At 58.1% G+C, this 22,363-nt stretch overlaps 1 protein-coding gene across 1 annotated transcript; it reads left to right on the top strand.

Moving 5' to 3' along the window:
- Window positions 1–936: 936 nt before the first annotated feature.
- On the top strand, window positions 937–22,142 carry ARAP3 (ArfGAP with RhoGAP domain, ankyrin repeat and PH domain 3). Its single transcript, XM_026044503.1, has 34 exons — window positions 937–951; window positions 2,524–3,654; window positions 4,342–4,403; window positions 4,731–4,804; window positions 4,893–4,963; window positions 10,115–10,384; window positions 10,696–10,765; window positions 11,561–11,681; window positions 11,908–12,095; window positions 12,957–13,063; window positions 13,169–13,368; window positions 13,609–13,694; window positions 13,874–14,056; window positions 14,308–14,467; window positions 14,755–14,877; window positions 14,949–15,102; window positions 15,294–15,396; window positions 15,503–15,701; window positions 15,805–15,868; window positions 16,183–16,346; window positions 16,508–16,720; window positions 16,883–16,988; window positions 17,490–17,637; window positions 17,821–17,889; window positions 18,213–18,287; window positions 18,442–18,556; window positions 18,730–18,858; window positions 19,021–19,154; window positions 19,343–19,425; window positions 19,553–19,588; window positions 20,269–20,332; window positions 20,428–20,565; window positions 20,935–20,973; window positions 21,499–22,142. Exons 2-34 carry the CDS (start codon window positions 2,564–2,566, stop codon window positions 22,117–22,119), a joined length of 5,460 nt encoding a protein of 1,819 aa, XP_025900288.1. The 5' UTR covers window positions 937–951; window positions 2,524–2,563; the 3' UTR covers window positions 22,120–22,142.
- Window positions 22,143–22,363: the final 221 nt, after the last annotated feature.

The following is a 22,363-nucleotide window of genomic DNA, read 5'->3' as shown; positions in this document are numbered from 1 at the left end:
TCCCTGGGCCCCCAAAACCAGTGCCGGGGCAAATCAGCTCATCACTAAGAGCAGAGAGCTCTCACCTACTGCATGCCATGGAGCACACTTTGGGTAATAGCCTGGATTTGGGAATACTGCTGACAGCTTGGCCATGGGAGCAGCCACTGCAGCAGAGTCCAGGGCTGATGTTCCCCCATGTCTGCAGCCCCTGCTGCCATCCTGGCCTCCCCATCTCACTCCACATCCCTCCCAGCAAGGAGCACCAGGAGCTGGATGCRGTGCTTCACACACAGCCTCCCAGGAGCAGATGGGCCCAGTCTATCAGTGCAGATGTTCTAGCCCATTTGTCCAGTTTGTCCAGATCCTCACGCTGCTGTCCCAGCACCTGCACCCTGCCCTGGGCTACTGCAAACACAATAAATATCTCCATTCCCCCATGGRATAGTGATGATAATGGTAGGTAGAGCTGGAGGCACCTGGGAACATCCAAGATCTCCCTCAGCAGTCAAGTCTTGGGGCGGCTAGATGCCCACATGGCGATGCAAAGGATGCATTTAAGGCAGACAGGGCAGCAGGGCCATCACAGGGAAGGTGAGATAGGAAAGGAGCACGAAGGAGCGAGCCAGGAATGTGCAGGACAGCACTCGGAGGAGGGCAGCGCCTGGCAGCGCCTGACCAGGGTGGCCAGGGCAGAGGCCGAGTGYCGCATAGAGGCAGTGCCCAGGAAGGGGCAGGACGGGAGGGTGGGGACACGGATGGGGCCCGGAGGGCTGTCCTGGAGGAGGGACGAGCCGTGGGAGGCGCAGGCCGGTGCCGAAGCCGGCGGCAGTTCCCGCCGGGCTGCAGCCCTGCGCCCGCCTGGGACATGTTGGCATCTCCCTGGAGCCGCGATCCAGGCGGCCCGGAGCCCGCGGCGGCACTGCCCTGATGCTGCTCTGCTGGAGCATGGACCACGCTGCAGGGCGAGAGGTGAGGGAGCAGCCTGGCATGGCAGGGGGACGCGCAGCTCGGGACGAGGGAGCCGTGGGAGGCACAGGGGACACGGCGTCCGTGCCCATCACGAGCYGGCCACGCCGTCTTGTTTCCCTGAGTTTGCAGGGCCAGGAGCAATTTCTGCTTTGCTGGGCATGTGTCTCCACTTGCAGGGCACAGCCAGATTGCCCCCATGGGCCACCGCACAGCTCGGGGTCCAGGCGTGAGGATCTGTCCCCTAGGAGGCTGCCTTGTGAAGCCCTAGGGCAGGCAATGGGCAGAGCTGGCTGGAGATCACTCAGAGTGATATGGGCACCAGAAAAGGGGAAATTGCCCCATTTCAGGTGGTCAGACCGAGGTCTGCCCTGGTGGCAGAGACACCCAGCTGCCTCCAGCATGGGCCTTCTTCCCCCTATCACCCCTAGACCGTCCCCAGACCTGGTTCCTACAGTGATAGGCAGTGAATGCCCTGAGTCCTGCTCTCCTACCTTCCCAGCCAGCTGCTGCCACGGCTGCCCTTCCTCGCCACGTGCCAGCGGCCAGTCACTCACCCCCGACCGCAAGCACCGCATGCCCGTGTCCCCCCACCAGCATGGACAGGCCCAAAGTGTGTCCCCAGTATTCACTTGCCCGGCAGCATGCACCGCCACCATCCTCCTCCTCGCGCTCCCGGTCCCTATGGATGCGCCCGTGGGCGCACTGCCCGCGTGCTCCCGTGGCATCCAGCCGGGCCCGGCTCCCCGCCGGCAGCCCGGGACGTGGCTCCCGCGGGAGGGGGAAGGGGATGCGTGGGAGAAGGCAGGCAGCAGGAAGGAAGCCGCTGCCGAACAATAGAGGGAAATGGAGGAACTGGAAAAAAAAAAAAAAAAAAAAAAAGACCCAGCCGCGCGCTCGGCACAGATGGTTCGGCACGGCACGGAGCGGCGTGATTCATGGGAAAAGGCGCTCAGCGCTGCGCAGGACTGAGGACTCCTTGGATCGGCGTCCCGCGCGCAGCGGGATCCCGCATGGAGCCCAGGCGGTGCCCGCAGCCGCCCGGCCCGTGCTGGGGAGCGCCGGGCGCCAGCGGGGCTCTCCGGGGGCAGCTCTCCCCCCGGGGCTGCCGTGAGTCACGCTGACCTCTCCCATGCCCCCGCAGCCGCCAGCGCGGTTATGGCCTGGCCCTTCCGGCGCGGCGCGGAGCCCTCCCCGGCACGGGAGCTCATCCCCTGGGAGGGGCCCGGCTGCAGGGCCGTTATCTGCCCCGGGCAGCCCCCGTGCCGCGGCCGCCCCGACGGACGGAGCCCCAGCTCCGCTCTGCGCCGGGAACCGCGTTCCGCACAAAGCGGGGTCGGGATCCAGCGGCTCCGCGGAGGGGCGGAGCGGTCGCGGGCTGCTGCACAACAGGATGTGCTCCCAGGGCGCTGCGAGGTGAGCGGTGCCGGAGGCGGCGGCCRGGCCGGTGCCCACGAGGGCTCCGGCAGCATCCCGCGCTCCACAGCCCGCGCGCACCCATCGCTCCGCGGCAGCCGGGACCCCGTCCTCTCCTCCTGCCGCCTCCTCACTCTCCTGTCCCCGCTCCTTCCGCAGATGATGGGCTGAGCAGCCGCTGCAGAGGCGCCCCAGGGCCATGAGCTTCCAGTACAGTCCTGACACCGATATCGCAGACTGGCTGGCCACCATCCACTTGGAGAGGTACCGGGATGTTTTTAAGCGGCACGGCTACCATGTGGCCAGAGATGCCACCCTGCTGGATGGGGAGGACTTGCAGCAGATCGGCATCACCGCCACTGGGCACCGCAAAAGGATCCTGAACTTGGTGCGTCAGACACGGCTGTGTGGGCAGCCCCTGGAGGCACCCGCGGCAGGAGATGCCCGTCCTCGAGCTGCTGCGGGCATGGAGGCCCCGGACGTGTCCCACAGCCCCCACACCCRCGACGAGGCCGTGAAAGGAGGGACAGGAGGGGCCACTGACGTCTGTGGGATGCAGCAACGCGCTGCTGCACCAGACCAGGCGTCCCCTTCGGAGAAGGATCCTGCTCCACCCCTCGCCAGGCCAGTCCCCAAGCCACGGACGGTTTTCCATCGCTCCAAGCCAGAGCAGGGCTTGGCGCCCACGCCAGCAGCGCGGAGCACGGTGCTGACACAAAGCCCGGACAGCGACAGGACTCCTGGGCCCTTCGTGGTGCTGGAGGGCTTTGTGCCGGGGGAGAGCTCCACTGACCTGGAGAGCCCAGATCCCAGGCCAGCACAGCAGCCAGGAGCAACCATGGGTATAGGAGCATCCCGATTAAGAGTGCGGCAGAGCTCCAGGGAGGAGAAACAGCTCCCTGCAGCTGCGGACCATGGACAAGCCCTGGAAGCCTCAGAAAAGCCCTCATCACCTGCCCCATCCGTGCCACCCCGGCTCAGCCACAGGGTCCCCATGGCTGAGCCCAGCCCTGTGAGTTTGCCGGAGAGTCGCCCCACATCCAACCCTTCCCTGCCTGCCGCGGCCACCCCCAGGAGGGGAGACCTTTCCCCACCCCCTGGGGCACCCTCACAGCCGGGCTCGGYGCAGGGCAGGCTGGAAATGGTTTCCAACATCATCTATGAAGGACTCAAGCCATCCTTGGCACCCACTGTGGACGCAGGAGGGGAGGACAGTCCCCAGGGCCRGACTCTCATGGAGTCACCAGGTCCATCCCTGCAGGAGCCAACCTACGTGGCCGAGAAGCCTGAGTAAGTAGATGCTTTCCCTTGCCCGGGGAGCTGAGCAAGGGGCAAGGYTGGATGCAAAGAGCAAGGCTGGGGTTGCAGAGAGCCCACATGCACCTGGGACACCCATCATCCAAGTTGTCCACAGCCGTGGTCAGGGTCCTGGTAGCCCCCATACCCCTAGGCCCTTGGATGATAACAAAGCCTCTTTCTCTGCTCTCCCCACTCGCTTTCTGCGCAGAGAGGTGAGGAGAGAAATGTGCCCTGCCAGCAGCTGGACTCCTTACAGACTGAGAGGTCCTGGAGCCTCCTGGGCTTGGGAGGCTGCTCCCACTTAGCCCCCATCCTGGGGCTTCGTGGAAGGCGGGTACGGATGAGGACGCACGGCAAGAGCAGCACGGAGCGGCTGGAGGGGATGGAGGGGGCTGTGCAGGAAATGCCTGGGGGCCTCTGGAGCCAGGGCCGGCCGCAGACGGAGCCGCTCTGGGGGGAAGGGGCAGGGATGGTGCTGGGAACACGGCGGGAATGCTGCACATTCTTGCAGACAAACTGGGCTGAGCCCTCGCAGGACGCAGCCTCTGGGCTAGGTGAGCCAGACAGGAGAACAAGGTGGGAAAAAAGCATCAACTACCCTGAGATTCCACCAGATCCACCTCATCTCGGCTCTGCACAGGCACCCACAGCTTCAATAACCCATCTCTGCTCTTCCAGGAGCCCTGTCTGCCCCGTCACAGGCCTGCCCCCCATCCCACAGAGACCATCCACCAAGCCAGGTGAGACCCCCCCCAAGCCTTGAGGGTCCTTCCTGGGTGGCAGGTCCTCATGGGAGGGCAGCTAGAAGGGCACCCATGATTCCATCCGTGCATCTCATGTCCTGCCCTGTGCTCCTTCCTCACGCCAAGGCAGGCTCCAGCCTCGCATGTGTTTGGGACATCCATCACCCATCCAGGGCCAGCGTGTCCTGGAAGCACGGGGAGCGCGAAGGCAGGCTCAGGGCTCACTCATCCTCCACTAGTTCTGTGGCCCCAGCTAGTTTCTGGGGTCCCACATAGTTGCTGCTCTGCAGCAGGCACCACTGACTGCCAGCTCTCTGCCCACAGACCTCGGGGAGCCGTTTGTCAGCCCCTACTGTGAGACCGTCTTTGGACACGGGGGTCCTGCTCAGGATCAGAAGGTGAGATGAGGCCTTCAAGGCTATCCATGSTTCCTGCCATGAGGAGGCCTGGGGTGGATGAGGATATTTGACTGCTGTCTCCTCCCAGGGTCTGGGCACCCCCTCCAGGCAGAGCTACGACGGAGGGGCAGAGCAGGAGATGGAGAGAGAAGCGTGCAGGTAGGCACCAACCTTCTGCTCCGGGAGCTCCGTCCTCTGGGATACCGAGACCAGGCTGGGCACCAGGGTCTGCGGCTGGCAAGTGGGGGACGTTATCTGGGGATAGCCCAAGTTCTGGGAGGTGGCTGGGCGTSCTCACCAGCACAGTTGCAGCAGATATTCAGACATGGCAAGGACTTCCCCAGTGTCTGCAGCCTGGATTGGAGCAAAGAGCTGCTGTCCTGCTCACACAGGAGAGGCAGCAGCGCTCACAGTGGCTCTCAGGGGGACAGGGCTCCCTAGCAGACACCCCACATGCTGCCGAACTCTCTGTCCATAGCAGCACATTGTCCAGTGTGTRTCAGGAGGGAGACTCAGACCCATAYGGTGACAATGGACATCCATAGGCTGAGTGGGACCCAGATTTGGCTGTGGGGCACAAGGAAACCCTACAGGAGCATGTGGAGTGGTGGGGACCAGAGCACTCCCCAAAGCCAGCTCAGGAATGGGAAGGCTCCAAGCTCTTGCCAGGGAGATGCCCAATCCCTGCCTCTTCAACATCCTCAAGTCAGAGCTTTCTGCTCCACCATCCTGTGGGTGACAGCACCACGTCAGCTTTGCTGAGTTTTTCAGCTGTATTAATCRGTGCTTCTTCTTTGCACTGGCCAACTATAAAGCAGGTCCTCATGATCCTGACTATTGCAGCAATGCTTAAGAGTTCTGCTCAGATTTGATCAGTCTGATCTTCAGAGGTGAAGATGTTTTGCCCTCATGTTGAAAAGTTTGAATGAAGGCTTCCCTGCTCAGAGTCTTTCAGCTACTTGTTTTGCAGCAAGCCCTTCCCTGCTGAAAGACCAGCCAGGACCTGCAGACAGGAGGAGATGCTTTTCTCCTCCACCGATGTTGTGTGGGCACCTTTAAAATTCTTTTGAAATCTACTTTCCATGACTCCTGATAGCATCTGAGAAAGAGGAAGGAAAGCTGCTCTTCCCATTTAGAAAGGGGAGGGTTCCTTTTCCTGTGTTGCTTAGAAGAAGGCAAGTTGCAGCTCTGCGTCCTTTGCTCCTCCCTGTGTCCTTGCTAGGCTGGTGTGTCCTTCCCTGCCTGTATTCCAAGCCTCAGCGTGGAGGCTTGGAGGTCATTCCACCCGTTCTGCTCCAGGTGTGAGTCACGGCAGTATGGCCTCATCCAGTGTCGTGGTGAGCCCAGGTATTTTAGCAAGTCAAAATTGGCATGGTCCATCAGAATGGAATTGCAGATTCCTGGGAAGAAGAGTTYTGTAGACAGAAATGCTGAAAATTGCCTTGGTGCCTCTGAATGCGCAGTTCACTTCACCTCAGAGCCGGGCTGGGCATCAGCCCAGTGCTCATGGTGTCCAYCCAGCAGCCTTTGTGGAATAGGGATCCCAAGCTGTGACCCCAAATYGTGTCCCCATGTGGAGGCTGGATGAGGAAGATGTTGGCACTCTTCATCAGCCACACACCCACCTACCAACCATCACCTACCCACTCAGTGCTGGGGACAAATAATGATACGGAGGCATTGGCCAGACACTCGTGACTCTACCAGTGACTCCTGAGCCTTCCCCAGAGTGTCTGCAGCCTGGATTCACAGAGAAGAGACAGGATGTGGTCATCGTAAGGGTGTCAGAAGCTGCAGTTCACAGCTTTTTTTTTTCCTCCCACTTTGAGCTCTAAGTAGGCCTGGGAGTGCAGCTGGTTGAACAAGAGATGGAAAATGTCCATCGCTGTGTCCTCCTACATCTCGCTGGCCAGTCCTCTGTTATCCTTCCAGTTTTCATTAGTTGGTTCAGTGCTTTCCCCTCAGACTGGCCCCAGTGCTCTGGTGGTGGCAGCTCTTCATCCTGCTCCCCCATTCCTGGCACCCTGCCCAGCATCAGACCATTGCAGACAGAATTAGCATCTCCTCTAGCACTTCAAACAGATCATTAAGGGAAGTATTTCCTAATCTCAAACCTCAGAGAGGCCCTCAAACCCCTTTGRCATGGCATCTGCTGTCTCACCCTGGATAACTCCTCTCCCTCTGTCCCAGTATTTTAATGTTGACCCCATTGCTCTCTGGCTCAGGGCTCTGGGCGATGTCAATGGTCAGTGCTGGGCTGTGGTCACAGTGTGAGAGAGGCCCCCATGCAAAGGCCAAGGTCCAGGTGTGCAGATTCAACCCCAAGGGGACAGGCTCTCCAGTGAGAGAGCTGTCCAGTATTTTTTCCACTGGAGTAAAGGAGACTCTAAGCATCCTTGACAGGTTGTTCCTTATCTCTGTTTTATCCTCCAGCTYCCCACAGGCAGGTCAGTTATTTAGTCCTCAACTTCCAGCTGAGGTAACTAGACCTGTCCATGACTCCTTAGTCCCCTTTTCACCATGCTATGCCCTTCTTCCAATCCTGGATCCTTCGTCTTCTACCAATTCTCCTGCATAATTGCTGACAGCCTGAGGCTGCCTCTACCTCAACTCAGTGCATGTCAGGTAAATCTCCCCAGGCATTGCTCTCCTGCAAGTACCTCCTGTAGTGAATTTATTCCCCTCTCCTTGCCCAAAGGAAAAGTCGGGCTTTAGTGCTATTTGTTTTCACTGCATGGCGCCAGTTGGAAAAGGAGAGGACCTTCATGGCCTCAATGCCCAATGTGTGGCAGCTTCCTCTTTGACCTTGTCTTTAAGGGCAGAGCTTGGGGGATGGTCTCTGTCCCAGGCTCCGTCTCTCCAGAGYCCCTGGTACACTGAGAGATTTTGTTCCTACCAAGCCATGGGCTTTGCTTGTCCCAGCCAGGTGCTACTTGTCTGCTGTTTTTTTCAGTGGTTGTAAATCAGCCACTTATTTTTACCACAATCAGCCACATTTTTTACCCCTTTTCTCTTTCTCTGACCCACTTAGCAAATCTGTCTCCCACTCTACTCTGACACTCAAGACTGATGTCTACCTCTTTGACAGACACAGGACTCCAACCCTCCATTTCCCTGGCCAGACCATCTTGAAGAAGCTGGACACCGGACTGGGATTTCAGCCAGACAAATCACCCTGCCAAGGCTCTGTTACAATAATTAAAGAGCAATTTTTGTTGTACTTTGAAACTCCCAACTCTTCATGGCCATTTCTCATATTTCTTGCAGATGCTGGAACCAAATATGTCATTTCCTTCTTCCACCCACCTTCTCAGCCCCATATACTATCCCCCTTTTCTAGATCTGACCCCATACCTGTCAGTTGTGATTTCCTGGCATTGTAGCTGCACCTGAGGGCATCTCAGCACCTTTGGGAAAGGACAAGGGGTGTTTTAGAAGGAAGTCTTTGCCTGGGAACTCATCAGTCAGACCTCTGACCTTCGTGTGCCAAGCGTTTCCCCAGGATCACGGGTTGGGTCCTTCTTTCAAGTCTCGATCCCATCACTTTCTGCTCAACATTTCCTTCACTGAGGGCTAGGGTTGTCTTTGCACTTCCCCTGCTGTCAGTCCCCAATGCTCGCAACCTCTGAGCCCTGTCCCTCAAGTCGTCCTGAGGTTTATGGATCTGGTGATTTCCTGATTCTTGTCCTAGGTTACCACAACACAAATCTGACCTCGCAGAGACATATGGAAAACTAGTCTGTGTGGTTTCAGTCCAATACGTTCCCAGTCAAACTTCAGGTCTTGCCTCCATCACACAGCTCAAGGACATCTGTTGCCTTGTGGCTGCATAAGGACATAGCAAGGCGCCTGTCAAATGTCAAAGCAAAGGTGCATGCAGTATCCTGGCTCCCACATGAGACCRAAAACAGGTGCTTAGAGAAGAGTTTAGGAGCAGGGTATGTGTACAGTATAATTCTCCTGCTCTGCAAGCATTTCTAGCCCATGTACTTGTAATCTGGAGATAGTTTCTCATATTTAGTAGCCCCCTTCATCTACTGCATCCCATGGCAGGGAGTCTCACAGATCAGCTGCTCCTTTCGCATGGTTTTTCAATGCTGTTCCTGCTGGATTTGTCCAATGGCTCCCAATTCCTGTGACTGAAGTGACGGTGACCAGCAGAATCTCCCATGTTACTCATGACTTCGGTAACCTCTTCCCTATCAGTTACCCCTTTCTGAGGCTGGGGAGCCCAAGCTTACTGGGGTTGTCCTCAGATAGAAACTGTTCCACAGCTTTGACCACTTTTCTTGCTCTTCTTGGAGCTTTTTCTTTGTCCTGGGACTGAGGCCAGAATCAGTGTCACAAGTAAATCACTTGTGGACACAGGACACAGCATAGTCACGAGTGCTGTGCCAGTGGTCTTGGCTGCTGACTGCAGAAACTGTCATGAGCGTCTTCCTGCCCATCACCACAGCACCTGGGCAGCTCCCCTGTGAGCTTCTGGACTTTCAGACATTTTCCAAAACATTTCCTTTTTGGGGAAAAAGAGTTCTATGTGATGGGAAGGGGCAGGCTTAGTGGTTTATTTTTACAATTTCCTTTCATTGTTATGGCTGGATAATCTCAGCGGGTCTGGCTTGAATTTTTAACATAGTTTTCTGAGAAAATGACAGCGATGTAGTAGCTCCACCTGTCCTTCTCTTTGTCCATCCCAGTCCCTTTGGAGACCTGCAGTCCTGTTTTGGGGCATAAGGAAGTGAGGCCAGGGGCTGCTGGCAGAAGGACCCTTCCAGTGTCCTGAAAGCCAGTAGGTTGAAGGAGAGAGATTAGGTCGAAGTCCCCTGGTAGGGAGGCAGCAGGGATGKCTGTAGAGCAGCATGTACAACACGTAATTAGTGGTTCATGACTTCGCTTTGYTGGCTGCAGTGTGTTGAGGGCAAGGCAGAGAGGCATCAGGATTGAAGGTGTGTGGTGGCCCAAGTGGTGTCACCCAAGACGAGGAAAGCTTCCTTGCCAGTTGCTCTCAGCCCAACCAGGGGACTATTTTTGGGCATCACAACTCTGGGTCTCCTACTTTGATAGGAGGCTGGCTAAGCCTGGGGCTACCAGTGGCCACAGGACTCATGAGCGCCRATTCCTTACCCCACCCTGCTCACAGAGATGCAGAGACCCAAGCTGTTGAGTGACTTGAGGAACCTGGGTGGGGACAGAGGCTGTGTGGGACGTTTTCTGAGAGGATGGCAGTGATCAGAGGTCCTGTGAGTCCCYGTATGGCTGCTGAGTGGCCAAGCTGCCTCAGTAGAGCTCCCACAGCCCCATTTCACGCAGGACAAGCAGCGAGTGCAGCAGCGATGGGAAGAGCGAGGACGAGGAGACACGAACCAGGCTCATCAACCGCATCATCCAGAATGACACCGAAGGCTACTCCACCGTGGAGGCACCACAGGCCGAGGGCACCCAGTTCAGCCTGCCATCCCACTTGTACCCGGATGAGGTCCTGGATGACCTGACCATCTCCCCCTATGCAAGCTACACGTCCCTCTCCGAGCCCCGACCCACCATGCTCAGGGGCTGGCTGGACAAGCTCTCCCCACAGGGGTATGTGCCCACCTGTGGGCTGGTGAATTGGCAGTTAGGCCCCCATGAGGTAAAACCCCTTTGGCCACAGCTGGTGATGTGGTTGGGCTGATCAGCAAGCCCCATAGCCCCTCAGAGGCATTTAGAAGGAGCCAAACCTTGCCATAGACATCTGAGTACTACTGGGTTCCATCAACCACAGTCTCGATTCTGCAAGTGTCCCTGCAGCTATCCTGAGGGGACATCTGCCCCTGCGTGTGTGTGTCCGGGTGTGGGGTCCTAGAAGGCACCATACACTTCCCAATAGCTCTGTTCTTCTGCCACTCCAATAGGAACTATGTCTTCCAGAGGCGCTATGTCCGCTTTGATGGGAAGAACCTCATGTACTTCAGCAGYGAGAAGGTGAGAAGGGTCAGGAGACTGCCCTGTCCCACTTAGTTGGGATGCCTTGGCATCATGTGAGTTGCCATCTCTCCTCCATATTCCCTGGTTCCCCTCCTGTAAGAAGTCTTCATGCTGGAGAGACCGTTCTCTGGGCAGCTCAGGGAATAGCGCCRTCCCACAGATCCTTCTTCAAGGGCAAGTGGTGAGGGTGATCTCCCCATGCTTCTAGCCCTAGGGAAGGCCATAAAGGGTCATTGCCTCAGACCTCTCCCAACTCRAAGTTTTAGATCCTGCCATAGAATGGATTGGTAGCCCCCATGCCACAGGGTAAGGGCAGCATTGAGCCAAGGAAGCAGGAGGTGTAGACGATGTGCTAAACTGGGGAGGTTTTATCACTGTGGGTGCTGACACAGCAAATTGGGTGCGTGGGATGAGTAAACAGCTCTTTCCTGTCTCACATCCTCTCAGCCTTCCTTGGTGTTTCTGCGCAGCCCTGACCCAGCCACTGCAGGGAGCTGGCAGCTGCCATGCTGGCCCGGATGGCAGGTACAACCACTCCAGCCCCACGGCATGGCCAGCCAGGCTCGCCTGGTGCCCGTGGCACCCAACACAGGGCCCCAGAGCAGCTGCTGTTGCAGGAGGCTCACACCAAGCCCTGCCATGGCCCCTTCCCTCCTCTGCCCCACAGTTTCGATGTCAATATGCCTATAAAGTGGGTCCTGGAGTAGCTGGAATAGAGCTGCGCTGTAAGATAGGCTGCAGAGCTGCTTGCAAGAAGGGCAAAGGGGTAATCCACCCTGGGTTTTGTTCCAGGAGCCCTACCCCAAGGGGGTGATCCCACTGTCYGTCATCGAGATGGCTCGCCCCACCAAAGACAACAAGTTCCAGGTTGTCACCAGCCACCGGATCTTTGTCTTCCGTGCTGAAAATGAGGGTAAGAAAAAAACTAAACAGGGCCCTTGAGCAACCCTTGGTCCTTGAGGAACCCTCCCTGACTCCCTCCTACAGTGAGGGCTTCCCTAGAGCTGCTCTCATCCCTTCCAAAGCCCTGCAAATGCTTAAGGTCTTCTGCCCTACCATCCCTGATGGACATTTTGCTCCATGGCCAGGCTGGTGGGCAGGGCTTGAACCACTTGCTGACACCTCTCCCCTCTGCACAGCCCAGAGGAACGAATGGTGCTCCACTCTGCAGAAGAAGGTGGTGGACCAGCGCTCAGGGGGCACCCGGCCTCGGCCCGCCAACACTGCTCACTGCCAGAAGTCRGGAATCCTGGAGCTGAAGGGGCAGAAGTCCAAGGTGTTTGCAGCCCTGAGCCTGCCTGAGATGTGGCTGTACAAAAGCGAGCAGGTTTGTGCCAATGCRCTGCGATGAGCACAGCAGGCAAAGCAGGTCCCAGAAACGTTGCTGGCACCAAGGGTTGTGCTGTAAGCAGATGGAGTAGAAAGAAATGGAGGGATGGAGAGTGCTTAGCAAGGCCTAGTGCCAACAAGGCTGTATGGACACTGGAGGGGAAGGATGGAATGGATGAGTGGAAAGCTTGAGATTCTTCATCCCTTTCCCATGTGCAGAGTCAGACCTTCCAAACGGGGCACCTACAGTGAGATCTGGGCTTGGAAATATGGCTGGTGCCAGGAGCTCCACCTCTGAGCAAACCTCCCTTCCACTAATTTAAGTCCAAAGATACCTGCTGCAATACCCTCCTTGGAAATCTTCACCTCCTTCTGCTGAATGTTCTCACCACCTCTCTTTGTGTGGTCATTCCATTTCCAGTTTACCTTGCTCGAAATAAGCAGGCATCAAGCATTTGTGGATTTTGCTCAAGTCGATGCTTGTTTTATTAGTGTGCCTGACTCAATCCGTTGTGGGCTACTGAAACAGAGATTTGAACAGATTTGAAAGGTCAGGTTTGAGAGGCTCCMGGCAGAATGTGCCTCTCGTTTGGGGGTATAAAATTTGCAGGAGACTCTGTGTCAGCCCGCATGGACCACTGAGATATGTGGCCCTATCCCAGGTCTGGGGGTCCTGGCAGAGCAGGGCATCATCCAGCCCCAGGGATGCAGAGTTGGGTGGTCCTGGACACAGCTACCTGGCTCCAGACCTGKCATTGCAGGCACATCCATGATTCTTTGGCCATCGCTGACCATGGACAAGGACAACTGAGGTTGCATCACCCGCACGGCCACTCACTAGTGTCACTCTGAATTGCAGTTCTTCAAAATGGGCATTGGCATCTGCTTGATTGAGATGCGTGGCTCCACTATCCGGGAGGCCAAGAACCGCAGCTTTGAGCTCATCACCCCCTTCAAGATATTCAGGTAACCAAGGCATCAGGGAGAGATGAAACGAGGAGATGGGAACACATGGGCCACAGACTGCAGGACTGGGGCCTCCAGGACCATGAGTGTCTGTGCTTCATGCAGCTTCATGGCAGAGTCAGAGCGGGAGAAGCGCGAGTGGATGGAGGCCCTGCAGGAAGCCATCGCTGAGACACTCTACGACTATGAGGTGGCAGAAAAGATCTGGTCCAACAAAGCAAATAAACACTGCGCAGACTGCCGGGCTCTGAATCCTGACTGGGCATCCATCAACCTGTGTGTGGTCATCTGCAAGCAGTGCGCAGGCTAGTACAGCTCCCTGCAGGGCACCAGGGTCTACAGGGGTGAGTGGGTACACGGTGGGGGCAAGCTGGCATCTGCTGAGYGAGCCAAAAGAGGATGAGAAGGAAGACTGTGTCCATCCAGGTTGGCACACAAAGGCTGAGTCTGATGGGTGGGCAGGGTGCTGTTCTGGGTATGGGTATGATTTTGGTGCCSGTTACCCCAGCAAGGACACCAGATGCTCACTCATTTGCTCCCCACAGGACAGCACCGCAGCCTGGGCTCCAATATTTCCAAGGTGCAAAGTCTGAAGCTTGACACCAGCATCTGGTCCAATGAGATCGTACAGGTAGGGGCACTTGGGACAGGAACCTGTAGCCGGGATGGCACTCCCAGGGATCAGGCTGCTTTCCCTGGCAGGGTAGCAGCCTTGCAGCCTCCCTGGGGATGCGGGGATGAGAGGATGCTGAGCATCCTGCTGCCCTGGGGTGGGCCGGCGCTCTCCATGATGACAAGGCTTCCTTGTAGCTCTTCATCATGCTGGGTAATGACAGAGCCAACCGGTTCTGGGCCGCTCGCCTCCCCGTYGCCGAGGCCCTGTGCCCAGATGCGAGCACCGAGCAGAGACGGGACTTCATCTCCCGCAAGTACCGGGACGGCCGGTACCGCCTGCCCCATCCCCATTACTCCACCCAGGATGATGTGCTGCAGGTAAGAACATTTTAGGGTGCACATAACATGTTGGGGTGCTGGGAATGACCTCAGACCTCTGGGTCTGAGGCACCAGGAGTTCCTGCCTGGTTCACCGTGTCCATCCCCATTCCTGGGCCACCCTATGGAGCAGCAGGCAAGGGTGGGAGATGGTGCTCCAGTTTTGCCTGCCTTTGAGCACCCCTGGCAGGGGGTCAGGGAGGATTCTGCCATCTGGGACCTGGTCACTGTGTGTCTGTGCCTCTCCCCAGGCACTGTGCACTGCAGTGGCAGGACCAGGCTTGCTCAAGACCATCTTGCAGTTCTTCTCGTCYGCCGAGGCTGGGCTGACAGTTGACACTGGCATCTGCGAGGTGTCCCCAAGCACTGACCTCTGGAGCCCGGAGAGCAAAAGGCCCAGGAACCACTCAGGTAATGGGGGACGCTCAAGCCCTGCAGTGCTTGTCACGAGAGGCGTCCGCTTTGTCACAGCTCCTGACCACAACAGCATCTCCCATGCGTGCAAGACAGCGGGGCATCGTACTCAATGGGACCCATAGCTCCCTGAGATGCCCCACTGCACCCCCCTTTCAGGATGGGGCAGGGTAGCAGGGCACTGGTGTCCCCTTTCTGTGACCCACCCCATCGCCTGCATGCACCAGTGGGGTTACGCCGCAAGGCTCATGCTGCTCCCGTTTGCTCAGGTCCGTGCCCCACAGGCGCCCCAGAAGCAGGCCCGGAGGGCGTCTACAACGAGATCACTCAGCCGGCGACACACAGCGGCTACCTGCACCGGAGCGCGGCCCTGCACCGGCCGCCGGGCGCCAAGAAGAGCAGGGAGGGTGAGCGGGGAGCGCGGGCGGGCAGCGCGCGCGGCGCCCGGCCCCGCTCCGCTCACTGCTCGCTCCCRCAGACTTCCAGCGCGCCTGGTGCTCCCTGGAGAAGACCCTGCTCTTCTTCGAGACCGACAAGTGCACGGAGCCCCTGGGCCACGTYGAGAGCAGGGACCTCCTGTCCCTGGGCGTGAGCAGAGCCCACGCGCTCCCCAGCCCYGGCTCTGCAGAAAGGTACCGCCAGGCTTGGTCCCTGTCCCTGCCACCTGCCCCAGGGTCCTCGATAAGGGTCAGTGAGCCCGTGGGCATGGGGAGGGCAGGAAGGGGCATTGCCCCTCACTGGGAGCTCAGTGCAATGGCAGGGGGTCYGGGTGAAGGCTCTGGGTGTGCAGGGCTACCACGTCGGGCTGGCTCCCTCTCCGCAGGTTTCGCTACACCCTCGAGCTCTTCCTCGCTGGGGACAAAGTGCAGCAGCTGGGGCTTGACGGGCCTGACACGCTGCAGGCCTGGGCCAGCGCCATTGGCAAGGTGAGCCAGCCCCGTCCTTGGGCATCCAGCACTGCTGACTCCCCCAAAAGTGTCCCCACAGCTGGGCCCTGTCCTTACCAGGCTCTTCTCTTCCATCGGTGCCCAGTGGTTCACGCCGGTGAGCTGTCATTGCCTGCTGGGCTACGAGTTTCAGCGCGTGGGCCAGCTGCGCTACAAGTGCATGCTCAACCCCGAGCAGTGGCAGCAGGCCTTCTTCATCCTGCAGAAGGCCCACCTCTTCATCTGCCCCACTGAAGATGACGGGGCCGAAGACAGCATCAACCTGCGGCGGCTGCAGGAGCTCAGTGAGTCCCGCAAGAGCAGGGAAGCTGCTCAGCTGCTGCGGGTGGGCATGGTGCAGCAGGAGCCCCTGGGTGTCTGATCTCTCTGCCCCTCGCCCTGACACAGGTATGGTCCCCCCGACAGAAACACCGGAGAAGAAGGAGCTGCTGATCCTGGTGGAGATGGGGAGGTGAGCCTTGTGAGGGGCAGCTATTGCATCCCTGGCTCCAGAGTGGGAATGTGTCCTAGCAGGCCAAGCAAGCTCAGCAGGCTGCCCGGGGCGAAGGCAGTCGTGCGTGGGCAGGCACTGATCCCAGATTAGCAGTGGAGACGCTCCTGGGGCAAGAGGGTTGGGGCCAGCACTGCTTACCTGGGGGTCTCTCASTGGTGTGCGCTGCCCCTCGGCGGTGCCCTGCCCTGGTGTCCAGCTGTGCATGCGGGGAARGCAGTGGTAGCCCACCATGACGGCCTTCATTCCCTGTTCTCTGCCCTTGTCGTCGTCAGGACGTTTTACCTGCAGGGCATGTCGCGGGCAGACTCGGCCGCGTGGTACGCAGACATCCAGGCATCGGCGGGGGGCCGGGGTAACGCGCTGCGGGACCAGCAGCTGAGCCGCGGGGACATCCCCATCATYGTGGACAGCTGCATCGCCTTCATCACGCAGTACGGTGAGCACCGCAGCTTGACAATGGGCATGGTCATTGACCCAAGGCAAGGGCATGTGCAATGCGGTTGATGGGTTCTGAGCAGGGGGGAGCTGTTATCTAAGCTCCAGCACTAGTGGGAACCCCCCCGAGCAGGACCCTGAGACTTCACGTCCATTCCCCAGGGCTACGGCATGAAGGGATTTACCGCAAAAATGGAGCCAAGTCCCGGATCAAGGTACTAATGGAGGAGTTTCGGCGGGACGCACGCAACGTCAAACTGCGCATCAGCGACAACTTCATTGAGGACGTCACAGATGTGCTGAAGAGGTTCTTCCGAGAGCTTGAGGATCCTGTCTTCACCCTGGAGCTGCATCCACAGTGGAAGGAGGCTGCAGGTAGGCTCTTTCACCCCAAATCCTTTTCCACACTGTGCTGCCTGCTGTGGACACTGCAGATGGTGTCCCTCAAAATGGGGTTTCAGTGATGGCCCCCGTGCTGTGTTGGCTCATGGTTTGCCTGGCTTGACGATTTTCCCTGACTTGGTTTCCTCCTACCAGCAATCTCCTCCAAGCCCCAGCGCCTGGAGCGCTACAAAGAGCTCATTCATCGCCTGCCTCGCCTCAACCGCAAGACCCTGGCTGCGCTGATCGGGCATCTCTAYCGGTGCGTGTGCTCCTCAGCCACCTCCCAGTTAGGTCCCTTGGTCCATCTAGGGTCTCCAAGGCCATACTGTAGGAATGGGTGTCCCCACTAGGCAAGAAACATTGGCTCACTTGTGCTCTGCCAGCTCCTGGGCCTAGCGCTGGTGTGTGCTGCGGGGTGCTGCTCTGTGGACACCTCAAAAGGTAGAAACATTCCCAAAATTGCTCTCCAGCAGGAAGAGAGGAGATTGGGGAGTAGGCAATAGCCCCTTGCAGGATATTAAATGCAGTCATGTCCCAGGAGGGGAAAAAGAAATAGAATTCTGTCTGCAATTAAGAGCACAGTATGAGGCTGTGGTCTGATTCAATAGCAACTGGAAGTCCTGAAAATAGGAATTACCTGGCATGAAATTGGCATTCTTGGTAATTTGGGGGAATACAGACTGACTTTTTAGGTGAGTTTGTAAACAGTGGAAAAGGGTCACACATGCTGGCCCCTCATTCGCATGTCCCCTTGCTCCAGAGTGCAGAAATGTGCCGACCTCAACCAGATGAGCACCAAGAACCTGTCGCTGCTCTTTGCGCCCAGCCTCTTCCAGACTGATGGCAAAGGGGAGCATGAGGTCAAGGTGATGGAAGACCTCATAGACAACTATGTCAGCATCTTTAATGTAAGCTCCTCTAGGGGTCATGCCAGCTCCACTCCACACTGGTCCCATGTGCCTTCCTCTGTATCCTCCTYTGCAGTCCTAGTCCTCCTCCACATTCCTCCTATGCCATAATCCATATCCCCCTCTCCCTTAACTCCATGCCTCCCTTCTCATCCCACTCTCCCTGTGCCCTTCCTCCAATAGATTGATGAGGATCAAGTATCCCAGATGGATCTGGAGAACAGTCTCATCACCACCTGGAAGGACACCCAGGTAATAGAGATCCACTTGATGGTCTCTACCATGCTGGGGACTATGGGCATGTAGGACTGTTTGGAGGATGGGGGCAGCTCTGCTTACCAGACCCTCCACTCTGGGTCCCCCCTCTTCTTCTACACCTCCTTGYAGCTTGGACAAATATTAGGGGAAGGACCTCCTCCACTTGGTCTCCCCTTTGCTCATGACTGTAAGCCTCATGCCCAAAAGAGAAGCAACCCCCTGCTCTCTGAGATACTCTTTTCAGCCCCTGGGGTCAGGTCAGGAATACCAGACCCACACCAGCATGATACCCAATGCCACCCACTCTTTCTTCGCAGCTCTCGCAGGCAGGAGACCTCATCATCGAGGTTTACCTAGAGCAGAAGCTGCCTGACTGCTGCGTCACGCTGAAGGTGAGTCCCAAGGAAGGGTCGTGTTGGAGGAAGCGAGGAGAAGGCACAAGCTCCAGAGCTCTGCTTGTCCCTGGTGTGCCTGGGCCCGTGCTCACTGGCAGGTAGATCTGTCCTACCACCACCCCACCACAGCTCCCTGTGTGTCCGGCCCCAGGTGTCCCCCACGATGACAGCAGAGGAGCTCACCAACCAGGTGCTGGAGATGCGCAACGTGGCAGCCAGCCTGGATATCTGGCTGACCTTTGAGGCCCTGGAGAATGGGGAGCTGGGTGAGCATCACGGGGACRTCAGGAAGTGGGTGCTCATAGCATAGCCAGGCTGGCAAGGAGGGAGACGGGACATGGGGAGCAGTCTGCCCTCAGGCAGATGGGTGGAGAGCAGGGGGGATGAAGGCTGGTACAGGGGAGAAGGCACTGTGATAAGGGCATCCTTGCCTCCACAGAGCGGCCTCTGCACCCCAAGGAGAAGGTGCTGGAGCAGGCCTTGCAGTGGTGCAAGCTCCCAGAGCCCAGCAGCGCCTACCTGCTGGTGAGGAAGGTCCCCATCGGTGAGGGCAGCTGTCTCTTCACAGGTAAGGCAACTCATTCTGAGCACAAGAGGGTCCCAGCTCCCTGCCCAGCATATCGCCAAGACCCTCATGGGCACAGCCTTGCCCACAGAAGGGACATCTCCTGATACAACCTCTCACATGTTCCCCAGGCCACACTGACGTCATGTCTCCTCCCCTGTGCAGGTGCCAAGCGTGAGACTCCTAAGTGCGGGCTGCTGAAATGCCGCGAGGAGCCCCCCAAGCTGCTGGGAAACAAGTTTCAGGAGCGTTATTTCGTCATCCGAGAACGGAAGCTGCTGCTGCTCAAGGAGAAGAGGGTACCTGGGGGACACAGCAGGGCTAGATCTGTCCATGCACAGGAGGAGAACTGGGATGTCCCTGCAGTCGCAGGGACAGGAGATGGCATTGCCTCACCTGTGCGGGGTCCTCCTCCTAGCAGGGCAAGCAGATGGGAGGGCTCTGGCCCCAGGCTGGGCTGTAAAACCCTCTGGCTCTCATTCCCCAGAGCGCCAAGCCGGAGCGAGAGTGGCCCCTGGAYGCAGCCAAGGTTTACATGGGCATTCGGAAGAAGCTGAAGCCACCAGGCCAGTAAGTTGGACCTTCACTGTGCCTGGGCCCCGTGGGCCATCCTGATCCCTCCACCCCACCAGTCATAAGCCCACAACSACGTGACATCTGGTGGTGCTGCCCCACAACCTGTGTCTTCCTTCTTTAGGTGCGGTTTCACTCTGATTCTGGACAAGCAGCAGCTGTAAGTATCTTCCTCTGCCACCCTGGGGCTGGAAGGAGGGAAAAACGGATCCTCTCCSCAGGTTTATTGGGGCCAGGACAGCCAAGCTTATCATGTTCCTGGGACACAAGAGAGTCCTGGGGGCCAGGCAGAGCTAGAGCACTTGGGCACTCAGGGGCAGAGTTGTGGCGTTGCAGATGTGGCACAGGATGGGGTGACACAASAGCCAGGCTTCAGGGGACAGTCATTACCCTCAGCTGGCTGGGCAGCCAGAAGGGGCTTCAGAGCTGCRACAGCCCTGGCTAAGGGAGCGAGTTGTGCCCAGTGTCACCATGGGGAGAGTGCTCCCTGCCTGCCCTATCTCCATGCATCCTACTGATCCCATCCCWGTCCCCTGCCCCTGCTGATGCTGGGCAGTGCCCCGCACTGGGTCCTTAGTGCCGTCACTGACCAAACATTATCCCTGACCATGACATTGGACAACCGAGTTGAACTGCCCAGTTAAAGACTGGTCAAGCTCCTATCTCTCACTGAAGCAGTGATTTGGTCATGCAGAAGGCCACTTCTTATCCCRGTCCTGGGGATGCCCCACTAGGGATCTGGTTGTAGGTGGCAGTCCCAGGCTCATAGGCAAAGTGACAAGGTGACCTGGGTTCTGCTGTCCCTGCTCCCTGGCACCCTCTCAGCTGACCCCTTTGCAGGTACCTGGTGTGCTCGGGGCAGGCTGAGCTGTGGGACTGGACCACCAGCATCCTCAAGGCTCAGGTGGGTGAAGACTGACCATGCCACCTAGGCATGGCAGGGACAGGTTGGGGACTGGTAGGGCAGCCTGGTGTGACACTCCTTAACCTTGCATGCAGCACGATGACCTGCGTCCCGTGATCATGCGCCGGCGTTCCTCATCCGACCTTGCCAAGCAGAAGTTCGGCACGATGCCACTGGTGCCCCTGCATGGGGACAGCACCGACACCACCATGCTCTCCGCCAACCAGACCTTGGTAAGGCCATGGCAGCTGCCCCTGCTCCTTCACCCAAACCAAGACCAGTTTGGAGAGAGACGTGGTGCCGCCCAGAGCCATGTGTGTGCTTTGGGTGTGTGTCTGTGCACCCAGCATTGTGTGCGTGCCACGTGCTGTGTTTGTGTGCCCACACCAGATCCTCGTGCACACAGGTCACTGTGGGGCATGTAGGGCTGCTTTGGTGCCCTGGGTGCTGGGAAGGACTGTGTGCTAGCRTGCCAGGGGCTGTTCTCCAAGTGAAGCACATGCTGCTGCCCCTCCTATGCCTGCAGAGGCAGGTTTTCCTGCAGCCCTGACCCTGCTATACTCTACCCGGTGCTTATCTCTGCCTGTCTCCTCTGTTTCTAGCGCCGCCTGCACACGCGAAGGACTTTGTCCATGTTCTTTGTAAGTATCTGCATGTGTGAAGCGCTTTTACGTAGGCTCTGCACTGTAGCTCCTAAGGGTGAGGATGCTTCTCCAGCACCCTGCCCATGCTCGTGTAGGCACCCAGGCCATCCTGCACACTGGGGTGGCTATTGCCCTGCGTGTTCCATATGTGCCTCCCTGCATAGTGCTTATGTGCATAGCTAAGACTACTGATGACCAGCCCATCTTCTTCCACTGCTCCTTTTGGTCCTTGCATGCCCAGAGGGGCTGAGCAAGAGAGATGTGATGGAGCAGGTTTGTCCTCCTTTCCACCAGGTTATTTCTGCAAGGGTCGCCTAGTCTTCCTGGCCTACCAGCCTTACCTTGAGTGGCTATGGGTGCTGTATGGGTCATGCTTTCCTCCTCGCTCAGGGGAGGTCAACCCCATGGCAAGGGAACAAGGTCCAACAAGTCTCTGGGGAACCCCCATATCCAGGCAAGGGGACAGCGCACCTGGAGTTTCCTGGGCCAGCCCCTCACCCTGGCTGCACTATCTTCCCCCAGCCCATGAAGATGCACCAGGACTCTCTGGAGGAGCAGCAGGAAAAGGAGGTGGACACAGAACCTGTCTACGAGGAAGTGGGCAACTTCTCCGAGCTGGCCTCTCTGGAGCTGGACCATGAACTGCTGGCAGGCCTGTCATCTATCTCCTCCATGGCCAGATCCAAGAAGACATCCCCAGCCCCTGAGCAGCCCCCGGCTCCAGCACTGCGCTCCTCACTGCCCACCAACCCAGCCCAGAGGGTCTCAGGTCCCTCCGTCACCAAAGCCCTGTCTCTTGAAAGGGGCTTGAACCTTGAATGTGACAAAAGTCCAGCCCACAGAGGGTCTACTGGGCTCAGACCCACCAAAACAGCCTCTCTTGAGAGGAATCTGGAATCTTCTCTAGTGCTAACTGGGGACCAGGACCAGGTGTCTGCACGAGGGGGCAATCTCAGTCCCAGCACAGAGCCACCCCTGGAGATCCCTAAGAAAAGAAACATTCAGCCTCCCTCACCCATCAACAACCAACTGATCCAGGAGCTCAGCAGCATCATCCTCAAGAAGAACGAAGGCCAGCCCCCAGGATCAGGACTAGGAGCAGGACCAGGGCCGGGGCCAGGGCCGGGCCAGCAGGTAACATGACTTGCCATGCCCAATGGGTGGCCACGTGACCTGGAGAGGCAGGGGGACAAGTCACCAAGTCACGTCACGCAGCAGGTACCTGGGCAAGGGGTGCTGGGTACCAAGCGATCCCATATCGAGGCGCCCATGTTGTCCCTCCTCCTGGCCTAACCCCACAGCCAGACTGGGAGCCAAGGCAAGGCTGGCACTGAGGGACCAGGACACCCAAACACGGTTGTTGATGGAACTCCTACGGGGTGCCAGC

Source organism: Nothoprocta perdicaria, unplaced genomic scaffold (genome assembly GCF_003342845.1).
Source record: "Nothoprocta perdicaria isolate Ctin4 unplaced genomic scaffold, notPer1 scaffold_369, whole genome shotgun sequence".
NCBI classification, from domain to species: domain Eukaryota; kingdom Metazoa; phylum Chordata; class Aves; order Tinamiformes; family Tinamidae; genus Nothoprocta; species Nothoprocta perdicaria.
The sequence above is the reverse complement of the archived record's forward strand: the minus strand, read 5'-3'. Positions and strand labels throughout refer to the sequence as shown.